General features: G+C 51.6%; 5 protein-coding genes across 5 annotated transcripts; 2 read left to right on the top strand and 3 right to left on the bottom strand.

The window, feature by feature from the left end:
- Window positions 1–419: 419 nt before the first annotated feature.
- On the bottom strand, window positions 420–2,259 carry HMPREF1120_06442 (cell division control protein 7; the record flags this gene model as incomplete). The annotated part of the gene is made up of 2 exons (XM_009160645.1): window positions 420–1,603; window positions 1,671–2,259. 2 exons carry the CDS (start codon window positions 2,257–2,259, stop codon window positions 420–422), a joined length of 1,773 nt encoding a protein of 590 aa, XP_009158893.1.
- On the top strand, window positions 2,113–6,854 carry HMPREF1120_06441 (condensin complex subunit 1). Its single transcript, XM_009160644.1, has 3 exons — window positions 2,113–2,807; window positions 2,883–6,192; window positions 6,270–6,854. Exons 1-3 carry the CDS (start codon window positions 2,572–2,574, stop codon window positions 6,438–6,440), a joined length of 3,717 nt encoding a protein of 1,238 aa, XP_009158892.1. The 5' UTR covers window positions 2,113–2,571; the 3' UTR covers window positions 6,441–6,854.
- Window positions 6,855–7,865: 1,011 nt separating this feature from the next.
- Window positions 7,866–9,305, bottom strand: HMPREF1120_06440 (uncharacterized protein; the record flags this gene model as incomplete). The annotated part of the gene is made up of 1 exon (XM_009160643.1): window positions 7,866–9,305. One exon carries the CDS (start codon window positions 9,303–9,305, stop codon window positions 7,866–7,868), a length of 1,440 nt encoding a protein of 479 aa, XP_009158891.1.
- Window positions 9,306–9,385: 80 nt separating this feature from the next.
- Window positions 9,386–10,735, bottom strand: HMPREF1120_06439 (uncharacterized protein; the record flags this gene model as incomplete). Its single annotated transcript, XM_009160642.1, has 4 exons — window positions 9,386–9,511; window positions 9,573–10,194; window positions 10,247–10,272; window positions 10,328–10,735. 4 exons carry the CDS (start codon window positions 10,733–10,735, stop codon window positions 9,386–9,388), a joined length of 1,182 nt encoding a protein of 393 aa, XP_009158890.1.
- Window positions 10,736–12,071: 1,336 nt separating this feature from the next.
- HMPREF1120_06438 (uncharacterized protein) lies at window positions 12,072–15,157 on the top strand. The gene has a single exon (XM_009160641.1). It carries the CDS (start codon window positions 14,451–14,453, stop codon window positions 15,069–15,071), a length of 621 nt encoding a protein of 206 aa, XP_009158889.1. The 5' UTR covers window positions 12,072–14,450; the 3' UTR covers window positions 15,072–15,157.
- Window positions 15,158–15,486: the final 329 nt, after the last annotated feature.

Here is a 15,486-nt window from a genome sequence, read left to right as displayed (position 1 = left end):
TGGGTTTCATCTCTGTCTGGTCTTCTTGTGTTTTTCTGTGCATCTCATCTAAATACCGGGTTTCATGGAACTCAAAATTAGGTAGATAGGTAACGAGACGCCTAGCTCCAGTACAAGCAATGCCATAATACACCGTTGCAACACCGTGCCATGCCATGCCATGCCACGAGGGTATATATGCTAGTAATAAAGGCGGAACTGAATCGCGAGTCTCACTCTCAGTCCTGGATGGGCGTGTCCCGTCAAAATATGCCCACGGTTCAAAAAGGGCTGGTGACCAACTCCAGCAACAAACGGGTTGGGTGTTTCAATTGCTCCAAGGCATAGTTAGACAGTCGAACAACGACGGGACGGCTCTGATAGAGGAGGAACAACCGCCATTCTCCCTGGTTGGACAATAAGACCGACAGCAGACGTCTTTAACGACGTTTCATTCTCTCGGCTTCTTCGACTGCTTCTTGCGCCTCCCTCTCGGCCCGTTCTTCCTCATCCTCAACAGGGGCCGTAAAGAACTCATGCTGTAGCGCTTCCTTTGCAGATAACCGTTTGTGGCAATCAAGCTCCAGAAGCCCTTGGAGGAACGACACCGCTTGAGCCTCACCCGCTCGAAGAGTGTCGTGTTCCTTTTCGCGGCAGCTGGCCCAGATAATGATTTTGTCCAGCGTAAACCCTCGCTCACCAATGGTCTCAATGTTGGTCTCGAACAGTTGTCCATGCATGGCCGCGACGGTCTGCATCTTTCTCCTTCCAAAGATCGAAGCCATCTCAATCATGGCATCGACGTCGTCGGCGCTGTTGAAAAAGGGGAATCGCCTGGCCAGCAGCGTGAGGAGGATGACGCCAGCTGACCAGATGTCGATCTTGGTAGTCTGAGATGTGCATTTGAGCAAGACTTCTGGGGCTCGGAATCCACGAGTGCCCGCTCGATTTGCTCTCCGTGACGGCCGACTGTCGGATTTGGGATAGCCCGTGGAAATCAGGTCCGGCTGTGTGTGCAGCACTTGTACGGCAAAGGAATTGAGAAACTTCTCTCTGCGTTTATCCTTGGCCTCGGTGCACAAGCAGGGCTGCCAGTCGGTGCCTTGCCGTTCAGCGAGGCCAAAATCAACCAGCACACCTTCGCGACGGGAATGGTCGTACAGGAAATTTGTCGGTTTGATGTCGCGATGCAGGATACCGGCTTTGTGGACGTGCCACAGGCCGTTGAAGAGACTTCGGAAATAATGGCGCATGTCATTGACTAGGAAGTCTCGGTAGTAGAGACGGAAGTCGAGGTGTCGGAAATACGGCAATACCGCCACAACCTGGTCCAGATGTCGGAATGCCGTCAGAAGAGGGCAGATGTAGGGTGAGTCGCGCAGTTCGTGGAGAAGTTCCAATTCATTCAAGATACGATGAGGTGAGGATGTCACGTAGATTTTCTTCAGGGCCACCATCTGCGGTTTGCGCCGTGACCTTGTAGGCTTGCCGACAGCAGCATTGGTTTTCCGCCTCTTGGAAGGCGGTGCGTCTGGATCGGCATCGTCGTCGGCAGGTTCGTCGTTCTCGTCGACCTCGTCCGGCTGGGGCAGTTGTTCGGCTTTGTAGACGGTGGAGAATGTTCCTGGTACGTAGAGTGAGCGGACGATGTTCACGGTAGAGGAAGGTGATCAAGACTCTGAGTAGCTTACCTTCGCCAATCCGGTTGATGAGTCTGTATCGCTGGGAAATGCCCTTGAAATTCTCCTCCAGTTTGCGCATGTCCTCTACCACGCTCTCGTCGACGTCGTCCTCGCTGGCCTCGGACTCTTCAGAATAGCAGGAGCCGTTGTCTTCGGACTCTTCTTCGTCCGAGTATGTCTGCACCATTTCATCGGCACCGACGGTGGCAGTAAGACTGGCATTTGCAGCCTTGTGCGAGCGACGTGTAGTAGGATCGCGCAGAGAGGCGTCTTGGTCCTCGTGGATGGCAATGGCAGTGGCAGGATGGCCCATGTCGTGTCTCGGCCTCCTGCCCAGGATCACTGCAGCAGACTTCCCTGTCGCGGCCCGCTGTGCCTCCGCAATGATGTTGGCTGGACGCGCCGCGTGTTCGTGTTCGTCTTGTTCTCCGACCCTCGAGAGTTTATCTGGCTCTGTAGTATCTAATCCAACATGACCGCGTGGGAGTGAGGTCGTCAAGGGCGAGGGCTTCAAGGGCTTTGTTGTCTTTTGTCGGGTCTGTTTCTGTTTTGGTGCCAGACCCTTGATCAGGCCTTTGGCACTCTTCGCCAATTTCATGGCCCGAGTTTCCATTTGTTTGTGGTGGGGCAGAATCTGATTCGGGAAATGTCAACAATCACTCGCCTGCCGTCCAATAACCACGCAGCCTACAACTAGTCCAACGTCCAGGTCGCAGCCTGGTCGAGTCGAAGAAATCGGTGCGCGGTCGACCGTCGCCAATCGGGCACTTATCTTCTTGTTGTGTTGCGAGTGCTGCTGGTGCACTGCGAGTCACTGTGAGCGCGTCACCGCCTGACAACCGGGTACCGAAACAAACCGCATGAGTACGATTACAATTCACCAAACTCCTCGCATTGCAACATCGACAACATGGCGGACCAGGTCGAATTCGACATCAACGAAGCCCTAAAGCTGTATCTCAGCGACGCGGCGACCATTCCCACCCCAGAGGCGAGCGCCGACCTCCTAGACTGCGATAATGACCCCGAGAGTCTCACACCAGCCCTCGTCAACAATGCGCTGGAACCGGTGGTAGATTTGATCGCAGAGAACCCGGAAGGGCTGATGAGGAGTTCTGCTTTCGACACGTTACAATTCCTATTAAAGTGCGTCCCGTCGCATCCCCCGTCTTGCCCTGAACAATCCCAGGAATATCAAGCTGAACTATTTCGCCGTGCTAGACAGTCTTTTCTTCTTCCAACACAAACGCTGAGCAAAATCCTGCACTTGATCGTGACGGGCTTGGCCACGGCAGCCGATGTTGCAGGACATGACATCGAAAATGACGAGCAAGATACGCTTCCGCACCACAAGCGGTTACTCGAAATGTACGCGTTCCTTCTACAGTGGTCCATCTCCTCGGTTGAGGCCAAGGCGCTCGAGAAAACAGCGACCGCCCCTGCGAGACGAGGCGGAAAAGGAGCAAAGTCTAAGTCGGCCGCCAAAGATGATGTCTGGGACTCCTCAAGTCAAATACAGGGCGCCATGGATGTCATGTGTCGAGTGATGAAGCTGAAGCTGAATCGCATTTTCCAGACCACATCCGACAGAGACACATTCATCAATCTTTTCACTCGGTCCGTATATCTGATTATGGAGAGTGAAGCCCGGGTCAAGATTACGGCAGTACGCATGTTCTGCTTCAAAGTACTCTGCGTTGCCGTCAAACACCATGGCCATGCTCTTGGGGCACAGACGTCGATCGTCCAGAACCTGACATATTTTGAACATCTGTCAGAACCAATGGCGGAATTCTTGCACATTTTATCTGAACAATATGATCATCATCAACTCTCCGCCGACATCTTGAGAGAGTTGGCCGCCAAAGAATTCAGCCAAAACGACACAAAAGGGCCGAAATCGGTCTCGGCTTTCATTGTCAAGCTTTCCGAGTTAGAGCCTCGACTGGTGATCAAAGAGATGGGTTTGCTGGCCAAGTTCCTGGACAGCGAGTCTCACGTACTGAGGTGCGCGGTGATTGAGGTATGTGGGAACCTGCTCGCGGACCTGAGCAGACAGGAAGAGAAGACCGAAACCACGAAAATTCAAATCAACGCATTCTTCGATACCCTTGAACAACGCTTCCTTGACACGGCACCATTCTGCCGAGTGCGTGCGATGCAAGTCTTCACCAAGATTTGCGACCTAGACCAAAAATTCCCGAAACGAAGACAAAATGCCACGGAACTGGCGATGCAGAGTCTACAGGATAAAAGCAGCAACGTACGACGCAACGCTATCAAGCTACTCAAGAAGCTTGTTTCCTCGCATCCTTTTAGTTTGATGCATGGTGGCACGCTTGCGTTGAAAGAGTGGCAGGAGAGATTGGAAGCCGTGGAAGCCCAACTGGATGCTCTGAAGCCTCCTCCAGACACGCCTGGACTGGCTCAAACAGCAGCAGGGGAGGAGAAGGTTGATACAGAGTTGCTGGACGACGCCACCGTGGCCGAAGAAGCCCAAGAAGAAATGTCCGAGGAAGACAAGATTGCCGCGGTCAAGAAGGCCCAAGAAGAAGCGGCCACTGCTGAAGTCATCGGGAAACTCCAACTAACCCGGAAATACTACCTTGAAGCATTAAGGTTCATTGAGGTGGTGCACGAGGCTTCCGAGATTGCAGTTCAACTACTGTCTTCGCCAAACAAGACGGAGGTGATCGACGTGATGGACTTTTTCGTCACCATCGATGCATTCAAGGTGGAAACGGCACGAAAGGGTATTAGGCGCATGTTACGGCTGATCTGGACCAAGGGCAACAGTGATGAAGGGAAAGGAGTCCAGAATCACCTGATCGACAACTACAAAGGTTTGTTTTTCGATGCCCCAGAAATCTTCAGCGCCAACGACGCTGCAAACTTTGTGGCCAGGAACATGATCAGCTTGACCTTTGGTGCCACTCCTGCCGAGTTGACGTCGCTTGAACAACTTCTGAGTACCATGTTTAAGTCTGGCCATATTTCCGAGCTCGTCGTGGCCAAGTTGTGGCAGGTCTACGGAGTGAATAAGGAGATTTCAAAGGCTCAGAGACGAGGCGCCATCATTGTCCTGGGGATGATCGCTCTTGCGAACCCAGAAGTGGTTGTTAAAGAACTCGACACCATGTTGCGAGTAGGTTTGGGACAGCTTGGAAGGCAAGATTTTGTTCTGGCAAAGTTCACTTGTGTCGCTCTTCGTCGCATGGTACCCCCTGCAAAGAAAGCGCACGAGAAGACCGCTCCAGTGGGTCTCTCGAGGATGTCCAACAACAGCGAGGTTTTGCGGATGCTAGCTTCCATCTTGTTGACGACGTCCGCCAGCAAAGATTGGTACGGCATGGCAGAACAAGCCATCAGTGCCATCTATGTTCTCTCCGACCACCCGGACGTCCTGTGCTCCGAGGTCATAAGACAAAAGACTCGACTGGTCTTCCAACAGACAAAAGATCTTTCTTCGTTGTCACGACCGTCGTCACCAGAACCGGACGCGATGGATGTGGACGGCGACGAAGAGCATGAGACTCCAAAAGCACAACCGGCGCCACAGGAGCAACAGCAAGAGCAACCACAATCACAACGACGGCCTCCAGAAGAGAAGCCGTCAATTGCGCTGTCACAATTGTTGTTTACCGTAGGACACATTGCCATCAAACAGATTGTGCATTTGGAACTGTGTGAACTGGACTTCAAACGACGGAAACATGACCAAGAGAAGAACAAGGCCTCTGTTTCTAACCCATCTCCCGACAAATCAATGGCAGGACCTACACCAGCGCGAAGAAAAAAGACCGCTGCCGAAGAAGTCCTAGCCGAGAAACAACAAAAGGCCGAAGAAGAAAAAGACGAACTCGACCTCATCGGCGGCACAACCGAAGACGACTTCACCGAAGCCATTGCCCACATCCGCGAACGCGAATTACTCTACGGACCTAATTCGCTATTAGCCAATTTCGGCCCACTGGTCACCGAAATCTGCGCCAACAATACAGCGTACAAGGACCGCGAACTCCAAGCACAAGCTACTTTATGTCTCGCCAAGCTCATGTGCGTGAGCAGCGAGTACTGCGAGAAGAACCTGCCGTTGCTTATTACCATCCTCGAGAGATCGACCGACCCCATAGTCCGGTCCAATGCTGTCATCGCACTCGGAGATATGGCGGTGTGTTTCAACCATTTGATTGATGAGAATACCGATTTCCTGTACCGCCGACTCAACGATGCCGATGAATCTGTCAAGCGCACTTGTCTGATGACATTGACGTTTTTGATCCTCGCGGGCCAGGTCAAAGTCAAAGGTCAGCTGGGCGAAATGGCCAAATGTCTCGAGGATGCGGATAAGAAGATTGCCGATCTAGCTAGGATGTTTTTCACGGAACTGGCGACAAAGGATAATGCTGTTTATAATCAGTTTGTCGATATGTTTTCGGTACTGACGCAGGAGGGACCACTCGATGGTGGAGTTATGGAGGAAGAGGCCGTTAGGAGAATTCTCAAGTTCTTGTGTGGGTTTATTGAAAAGGTATGGGGTTTATACGTCTCCTTTGCCGCTTGCACTGTCTTTTCTCAGATGTGATTGACTGACACTGTTCCTTGCAGGACAAACACGCCAAAAACCTCGCGGAGAAACTCGCCGCCAGACTCGGTCGGTGCGTGAATAAACGACAGTGGGACGATACTGCTTATGCTCTGTCGTTGTTGCAGCATAAAAATGAGGAGATTAGCAAGAAACTCGGGGAGGGGTATAGGGTTGTTGAGACGGAGGCATAGATACACCACAACCCAGACTTTAGTGCCTGGAGTGATTGGGAACAGGAAGAACCAGGCTGGAGTATTGTTTTCGGGTTATGGGCTTGAGTAGTCTGGGACTGGACACAAGAGATTCCCTGGGGGAGTGTGGTGTGGTGTGGTTTGGTTTGGTTTGGTTGTCACTGAGAAGTCTGGTGAGGCCACCTTATTTTATGCCGGCATGAGAATCGTCTTTTGGGGTGGATTGTTTGGTGTTTGGGCGTTGAATAAGGCAGGGAGGCCTTGAAGTTGTACAGTAAGTAAGGGAAGGGCTTTGACTTGAAGTTCTTCAGGGTGTTTTTCGAGTATGGTGATCGGGATAGCCCAGTAAATCGGTATGACGAGAATGACAACCCATTGATGGTTGGTTGTTCGAATTATCGTTTCTATGCAGTAGTGGTCTGTACAGTAGTACATGTGTAGTCAGTGAGGCTGAGCTGTCGGTGAGTATGTCAAGCTAGAGTACAACTAGAATCGCGTGTCGCAAGCAAGTAATTAATGTAGATAAATATAACGACGTAGTTGAGTCAGCCTCGCCTTACAGTGTAGTGTAGTGCTGGGCCGAGTGTGTCAGGCTACGTACAGTACCTAGAGGTATCTATGGCTGTGTGGGTTATGCATGTGCATGGGGGTAGAAGTGCAGTGGGTAATCACTGTAAATAAGGTAAGTAGTGTGGCTGTGGCTTAGACAAGGCTCGCAGAGCAGGGGTCAATCAGTCGGCAAATACTAGCAGTCAACTGTTCGTAGTACACTGCAGTAGCCATCAGCAGTCAATCGGTCACGATAATGCAAAGACGACTTTCGCACAGCAGATAGTTGGCTAACGCCGAGGTTCGAGGTTAGAAGTCAAATGGTCGGATGTTAAATATCTCGTTGTGGTGACGAACAAACTGCACCGTACTCTGTAAACTATACATGCTATACAAATGTATATAGATATGTATATGTCTTTGATCTAGATCAGATGACATCCAACGGCCTGTCTTTGAAACTCCGAAAACGCGTGCAAAACAGATGGGATATCAGGGTTGAGCAAATCCAATGTAACATAAACGCTCATAAACTCGCTCATAAAGTCGAAACTGTGCACATAACCAAAAAATCGCCGCATCCATTTATCATCATCTTCATGAGCCGCCGGTCGTCCGCTCGCCATGAAATGCGGCCGATCCGAGTCGTTACTGCAGAATCCGATGCTGCCAGTTCTGACGGCACCAGGGCCCTGCATCGAAGCCACAAAAAATCAAAACTTGCTGTCGTAATGAACTGCAGGCCATCGTAGCCATGAGAAAAACATCTGTCGACTCCTTCGCTCAAACGCCAACGCATGCTTGCTAGTCGAAAACATCAATAAAGCCAGAAAAAAAAAGAAAAAAAGAAAAAAAGTAAGTAGGCTGGACTGTTCTTTAAAAATGGGATAGTCGACCTCGTCCTTCCACCAATCGATACAAAACCCGCTCAGCATCGTTCATAAGGCCGCCTAGGTAGTGTCCAATCTTATGGAGACGCACGGTTTCCAGTAAGCCCCGGAATTGTCCGAAGGCGAGAGGATCCAGCTGGAGAAGCTGTTCCGGTGTGTCGAGGTTGGTTGCTTCTAGATATTCGCGCATCGAAGACGCGGCCTCACAGGGCTCCAGAAGTGCCGGGTGTCCAGTAGGCGGCTGCGGATTGGAACAATGAGACAGCTGAGACTGGGCTTCACTGACAGTCGACGAGGCTCGGCCGGACATACGTCCGCCACTGGTTTCTGTTGGTCTCATCGACGCGCTCAGTCCGTATGCCCAACAAACAAGTGCTGCCAGATACAGACACCACGGCTCGTGCAGCATGTAAGTGTCCAGAAATGAAACGGTGACGTCTTCAGTCTCCGAAGGTGTTGTGATCTCGACGCGACTCCGGATCAATTGCGTGGCATACCAAAACGCAATCCGGCTCTCTCGATTGGTGTCTACCCAAGCTCTGAGATTGCGCTTGGCGGCCTGGAACTCTGCTTCATTTTCCAGCTTCTTGCCCAAAACCCACGACTCGCCGCTGACAATAAGCAGTTGTCGGATAGGAGTGTGTCGGGCGAGTTCGCGCACTTGATGGTTGAAGACAAGACGAGCGTGATCATGGGCGTGGGACGGGCCGCCACGTCGCAGCAGTAACCGGTCAAAGGGCACATCCGGGTTCTCCGTAAGGCTGACCTGAATTTGAAAAAAGTCAAGACCTGACGAGACACCGGAAGCCACGTCACCCATATCCTTGGAAGTAGCACCTGAATTAGATATGCCACCGCTTCTCGACGCTACTTCTTCCCATTTTTCAACAGGACTGGTCTCCCAGAGCTCATCTGAGCAAGGGAGAGGTATCTTGCATCGAAGATCAAGACTGGGCCGTCGCGACCGTTCGTGTTGAACGATAGTAGGCGGCTGTTCAAACATGGTGACTTGCTGTTGGTCCAAAACAGTTGCTGCTTGAAGAATACGCCGTCGTGTTTCATGTTCAAGCCAGAACTTGTGTGCTCTTGCCAGGTCATCACTTGATCGATCCTTTGAAAGAGTACGGAAAACCGCGAGAGAATCTCTGGCCAGAAATCGACGAGTTTGGTCGAGGCTTGCTAGGAGGGACCGAAACCTCGCCGACATTTCGACCTCGACACGTCTGGCGCAGTACTTACTCAGAACCTCCAGAAGGAAGACAGTCTGTAAATCAGCCAACCGTGACCGGTTGGTGATGTTGTCTCGGCGTCTCAAAAGTTTGGTTGCAACTTCCAATAGGGTTAGAGCGTACACTTTGGCGTCCGGTCTGTTGTCGTAGAGAGAGCCGATGGCGGCCATGGCACTGGCCAGGAGAGGACTAGGCATCGTGGGGAGAAAGGTCGGACGATGAACCACAGGAAAGTATGGATCAAAGTATTGCCAGTAGTAATCCAGGCAATGCCACCTTATAGCTGCTGGTACAGCGGTTGAGGAATCTCGGGGAAGAAGCCCAGATGCAGTTGATAATTCTCGTCGAATGACGTTCCATTCGTCTCCATCCAGCTCGGAGAGTGGAATTGGTAGGGAAGAGTCTGCGGGAGACTGATCAGCCTCAGTACAAGCACCAAACCAATGAAAAATAGGGTCACATACAGGAACATAGGCACCCTCGTCGAGTATGCTGCCGGTGGCAGCGGGCATACTCGCCGGAGGTGCGGAAGATGGTGCCCACTGCCCAGGTATATTCCCACTGGTCAATGGAGAGGCTCCATTGAGCTCAAAGGCAGCAACAGAAGAAGATGAGGAGATGCTCTGGCGGTTGGGGTGGTAGCGGCTGTAGTAATCTGAAACAGGAGACTGGCTACTCTCAGGAGTGTAGAAGATTGAATCTTCGGACGAAGTGAAACCTGGTGGTATATAGTGCATTGACTGTCGCCCGTAGCTGTTGAATGCCGGTGTTCCCACATTGTAGCGATAATCTCCCTGAGGGTTGACGAGGGACCCGATGGAGAGAGCCCCCGAGTTCGACCTGCGAGTACTTTGGCTGGCGTGAGGACTGCTCATGATCGGGGTGGGAATGACTGAGGACGGCGATTCTGACGCGGCCGAGATATGCGACATATGGCCCATGTGCGTCGACGAGGCCTCGGCCATGCTGTCGAGGTCGTGTCTCTCCAAGTGCCGTTGAAGAAGATCTATTCGGTGGAATGCTTTTCGACAACCAGGTCGGGTACAAGGGAAAAGAGCTTCAGGGTTATGGTTCAGTTGGTGTCTCCTATACGAGAACGTCAGAAAAGGAAGATGCCCAGTCTCGATCGCAGACTGACCTTCTGTGCTCTGCACGGGTGAACACCTAGACTAATGTTAGCTGGCTGTCGCATTACACGTATGGTAAAAGCTAAAATCACCTTGCCGCATCCAGGGAATTCGCAAGCATGAACTCGTTTTCCCTTCTTTGCTTTGCTGATCCGTCCGGTGGGCGTGCAGGTCGGAGTGCCCTCGAGGGGGATGGACGAGGTCCTCATGGTGGAAGTGCTTTCGCGACGGGATGTCGAGTCCAAAGTTTGGCCCTCAGTAGGCGAAAGCGGGGAGTCTCCTGCTATCGGCGGCCTTGTCAAGGTAGCAGTATTTTCAGCAAGAAATTGAGTTGGAAAAGGCGGCGTGCCTGGTGTATACTCTATTGACTGGAGATTGTGGTTGACAGCAGCGGAAGGACGTGAAGGATTGAGAGCTATTTGTTCGGTAGGAATGATGGGCGAGGACAACGCGGCCACGCCCCTATGTCGAGATGTATGAGAGTGCTTTCTTGGGGCCATGACGGGATCAGGGTGTAGTATTGAAGATATAAGAGTATAGGTAGCAACCAGAAGGTTGGTGCCGACCGTTTCACGGTGGAGTCTGTGCAGATGCTTGGGAGCCTCCGCCCCCTTCTGAGCCTCGAGACAAGATTAAGCTTGTTTGAGCAGATGGAGACTCCGCCATGGGTTTGAGGATGAGAAGTGTGCGTGAAGAGGGCGATGACGGTTTTGAGGGTGGAAGAAGGGAAGGCTAGAAGACTAGAGCGATCTTGACATCCATTGGCAGGGCTGAGTACTAGAAGGATAGAGGGCAGCCGGGGTGTTCATCCAGTGGGGCGATGACAGAAAGTGTCCTTGTACAACAGGCTGAGTTATTCTTGTCCGTAGGGGAATGGATCAGGGTGAGCTAACATGACAGCATGGAACAATAGCAACAGCCTTCTTGTCTGTAGACGGCGTCCTCACGCAAACCCAGGGTGAAATTGCTCCCAATGGAGGACTCGCTAAAAAGGTCAAGGAGACATAGCGGCCGGAGCCGGAGCCAGCGAATAAGAGCGGAGCGGCTGTGTACAGGACGTGAGGCTTTGGGCCAGGCTTGTCCTGGTCCGGATGGGGATATCGAGTCCTCTGGCCGTCTTCTGTCAAGCCCGACTAGATGCTTACGGGGAGAAGTGGCTCATGGGGAAGAGCGGCGACCCGGTTTCCCCAGAGGTGTTGAGATTGGCTTTTCTGAGGTGAGATGACGAGATCATCATCCTGCACCGCAAAAAGAGAGCACGACCAGGAGCCTCACACCAGGACCAGGAAGCCTGGGAGCCGGGAGAGTGGTTTGCGGTAACGGGCACAGCAGCAGGGACCTGACATACGGTGACGGATTGTGGATCGTGGATTGCGGATTGTGGACGGGCGCGCGGGCAGCCTGCAGTGCCTTCGTGACCGCCTGTGCAACCATTCCCGATCGCGGCTGGATTGCCCGTCGCCCTCGGGTCGTGAGTTGCCTGTTTCTGGTTCCTTTGTGTGTTCCGTTCCGCACAGTAGCAGAAGCTCTCCAGACGATAGGGTCGTTGGTACCTGCGGCCGTTGATTCCACCATGCGAATGGAATTGCATCTTGTGGAGAGGAATTTGCTCAGACTGATGCATGGTGACAGGGAAGTTCTCAAGTGGGTGCGAGTGGGTGGTGCAGCCCGATTAGACTATCACGGCCGCTTGCCCTATTACGGCATGGTTCCTGCTATTTGGGGATAAGGTTATTCTATTACGAGTTAGGCTTGAAACACTGGCTGCCAAACCACGTACCAAGCCTCTCCCGCCCGCTAAGTCTCTTTTTAGACTAAATAACTTTGTTTAGACGGGCGCGAGTCTGCCTTACCTGAAGCACTACTGCATCTGCGTGGTGATTGTTGTCGCAGCTCCCTGTCCTTCATCAACTTCACCCTTCTCTCCCCGTCTTCCGTCCATCTCAGAATCTCCACGGTTAGTCCGTGGCTGGCCCGGTTGATACCCCTGTCACTGCCGATTTCATCGCCGTATACTTCTCGCTTCCCTCGGGTCACACCACTTGACCGTACGAGTACGAGCCCTTGCAGATGCCAGCCTGGGTCTCCACAATGGCCCATTCGTTATGTCAACCAAAAGCTGGAATCGCGAATAGTCGCTGTCGTGCGGGCATCAGCTAGAACCAGCCACCGGGTCGTTCGTGACCCAGGTTTCCATTTGCAGTGCTACCTAGACCAGATATCTACAAGACATTTGGAGGAAGCACTACTTGTGGGACGGCCAAAGATATCCTCCGTTCTTGGTCGAGTTAGGCTTATAGCCATCGGCGTCCCGCTGGCGAGGAGGTGCGGCGCTTGGGTGTGTGGCACAAAAGAAGCATATTGATCGAATCAAGCACATGGACACGCCTGATTCGAGACATCCTGCAATGTCCAGCTGAACAGACCTGCAGGAACAACACCACCACAGGAATTTGTGCAACATCGCATATCAAGTGATCGAGTAATCATGGCAGCCTAGAATGTGACTGTCAATACCGCCCAGGCAATGACCTCCACAATGCCTGTGGTTCGTCATTATTACCACCATTCCCAGATCCTAGCCCAAAAAACGCGGAGCAGGACTTGATGCACTCTCCGCCGGCCTCTCATATATGCCGACCCGACTACCCTTTTGGAACGACGAAGCCCCACAACAAGCCACGTCTGTTCACCATGTTTCTCTACATTGGCATATACAAAGAAGCAATCTCATATGTGGCTTGTGAGCTAACGTTCATGGAACCCACTTGATTCTTCCCTAGTGCTCAATCTCGCCAAAAGGCTATCTAGAATCGAGTATGGGCTTGTTTCATCCTTCAACACCAACAATCCTCGATGAATCCTGACTATCTGTATGCGGAGTAGTCAAAGCGGAATGGTTGACGATCCCGTACGCAAGGTTACTGCTGGCGAGCTTTGTGAGTTCAACCGAGATCGTTGACGGCACCTCGCCCGAATGCAGCCACAAAGCCGATATAGCAGAGCCTTCCTCGAGGTGTCTAAAGAAGAGCGCCGCTCCAGCCAACCACGGCTCCTGCCGACACTCAATCGCCGGAGCCGCCCTGTGTTGGTGGTACGCCCCGTCTATGTCTTGCAAGCAGTCTCGGGGAGTGCATCCAAAAATGCACATACATTCAATCGAGCTCATACGCCCTAGCTAGCGGCATATGGCCAGATCACATTACAAGGAATATATTGCCGACAACTGTTGAGATACAGAAGGAGCCAGAAGCATCGCGCTAACCAATCAGGCCTAGCAAAGAGAGATGAAACGTGGATCTACATTGCCCTGCGGCCTTCGGCGGTTTACAAACCATGGCGAATCCCACACCTCATTATTTGGACGAACTTATTGCCGTAGGTATAAGTCGCAATCCCATAACATTGCCACATGCTGCCCAATGCAATCACCACCATGCAGCTCGGCTCTTTTTGCTGTCTACAATGTTTGCCCCTATCCCCTGCCTCATAAAGAGACCTTGACCCTGCAAGACGAAGCAATCCAACTTAGACGACAATCTCAAACATGGGACCCAACCCATGCATAAGACTCGCTAAGAGTTCCGGAATCGGCACGGATCACGAAGGCTAACTCTTTTGACCCCGTCCAATATCAAATGCTCTAGTCTAGTGCGTGTGATCCCAAGATTCCGGCTCGACTTGATGGGTAAGGTATGTACAGTAAGTTGACCTCCTCGCATCACGTCTTCCCTTGTTTCAAGATGAAGACTAGTAATAGTGCGCAGCCCTACGAGGCCCATCTAGCTCCAGTGTTTCAGCATGTACAAACTTCAAGATGTGTTCTTTGCAACCTTCAGCCCGGCTAAAAGTCTTGTTTCATGTTCAACAAAGAGATTCACTCAGTCTTCCAGCCTTGCCGAATTGTTTCATGTCAACGACGACAATTACTCTGCATTTTCCAGCCTTCACTGAGTCCTGTTTCAACTCAACAACGAGGTAGTAGTGACTTTTTATCGCCAGCCTTACCGAGCGGTTTCATGTCACCGAAGAAGTTCCCTCTGCAGTTGGAAATTCCAATGGTCGCTGAGCCCTGTTTCATGTCAACGAAGAGATAGATTCCCTTCCGATTGCCAGCCCTGCCCAGCAAGTCTTGTTTCAACATCTCACTACTGCAAACACCGGCAGTTGTTACTTTACAACCTTTCCCGACCTGTGCTGTTGTTTCATCTCGACATGGTGGGATATTCGCCATGCTGTTCTGTGCCAGCCTTGCCGGGCATGTCTTGTTTCAACATATCCTACTACGAACGCCAACATTTATCTACAACTTTTTGGAAAGCCATTGCTGTTGTTTCATCTCGACAAGATGAGATATACGCCATCCTCTTCTGTTCCAGCCTTGCCAACCGACCATGTTTCAAAATACCTTCGCATACGACCACCATATTTGTCATTGCCCTCGCTCGACGATGCGGAGGTTATGATAGAAAGACCCCCGTTCCGAGAGCACGTCCGACTAATGGGTGTACTTGCTGTTACTGTACACACGCACAATCCTCGTCGCCGTCGGCAGTGTGTACCTTAGTGTGCATTGTGCATCGTGCAATGGGGCTGCTGTATTTGCGAAGTACTTGGATGCCCCCCGCCCTCACTTTAGAAAAAAGGATCCTTTCTGGGTTGCATACACAGTTTGTCTGTACCTGGGTATGTATGGGTTGTGTCCATCATTCCTTGCCGGAGCCCTTTCTCTCCCCATGCCACTGCTTCGTGACATGCATAGGTATGCATCTGCAAACAATCTGTGGTGATCCTACTTCTGTTCTGGGCTGGGTTTGCAGAATCCATATCAAATAACAAAAAAAAAAGAAAAAGGAAGTCAAATATTTATTCTATGGATCGCCACGATTTCGTGTTACTAAGTATCAGATTATATCTGTCGGCATGCGCGCCACTTGCATTATTAGATTCTGACGTTCCAGATCGACGGACGCAGCCATCTTTCTCTCCCTTCCTTCCCTTCCTCAAGCATTTCGCTTGCGCGCATGCGAGCACCGTCCAGGAGCTTTTGGTAGGTACATGTATTCGATTATTCCATCACCGCCACCACCACCATCATCATCCAGGGGTCATATATTATAGTAGTTCCCCCGGCGGCAGTACTCTGACTACCGAGCGAGTGCATTACATCTACAGGTGGGTTACAGAGAACACGGGAAGAGAAACAAAAAAACCAAACGTCCCAAGGACAAGATAAATGCAATCGTTTTCG

Source organism: Exophiala dermatitidis (genome assembly GCF_000230625.1).
Source record: "Exophiala dermatitidis NIH/UT8656 unplaced genomic scaffold supercont1.5, whole genome shotgun sequence".
NCBI classification, from domain to species: domain Eukaryota; kingdom Fungi; phylum Ascomycota; class Eurotiomycetes; order Chaetothyriales; family Herpotrichiellaceae; genus Exophiala; species Exophiala dermatitidis.
This window is presented reverse-complemented; position numbering and strand designations above follow the sequence as displayed.

Bases quoted from the DNA above. Each gene is read 5' to 3' on its own strand.
- HMPREF1120_06441 (XM_009160644.1), top strand. From the start codon at position 2,572: ATGGCGGACCAGGTCGAATTCGACATCAACGAAGCCCTAAAGCTGTAT. The intron at 2,808-2,882 runs GTGCGTCCCGTC...TCGCCGTGCTAG, and splicing joins ACGTTACAATTCCTATTAAA to ACAGTCTTTTCTTCTTCCAA. The intron at 6,193-6,269 runs GTATGGGGTTTA...TGTTCCTTGCAG, and splicing joins TGTGTGGGTTTATTGAAAAG to GACAAACACGCCAAAAACCT.
- HMPREF1120_06438 (XM_009160641.1), top strand. From the start codon at position 14,451: ATGGTGGGATATTCGCCATGCTGTTCTGTGCCAGCCTTGCCGGGCATG.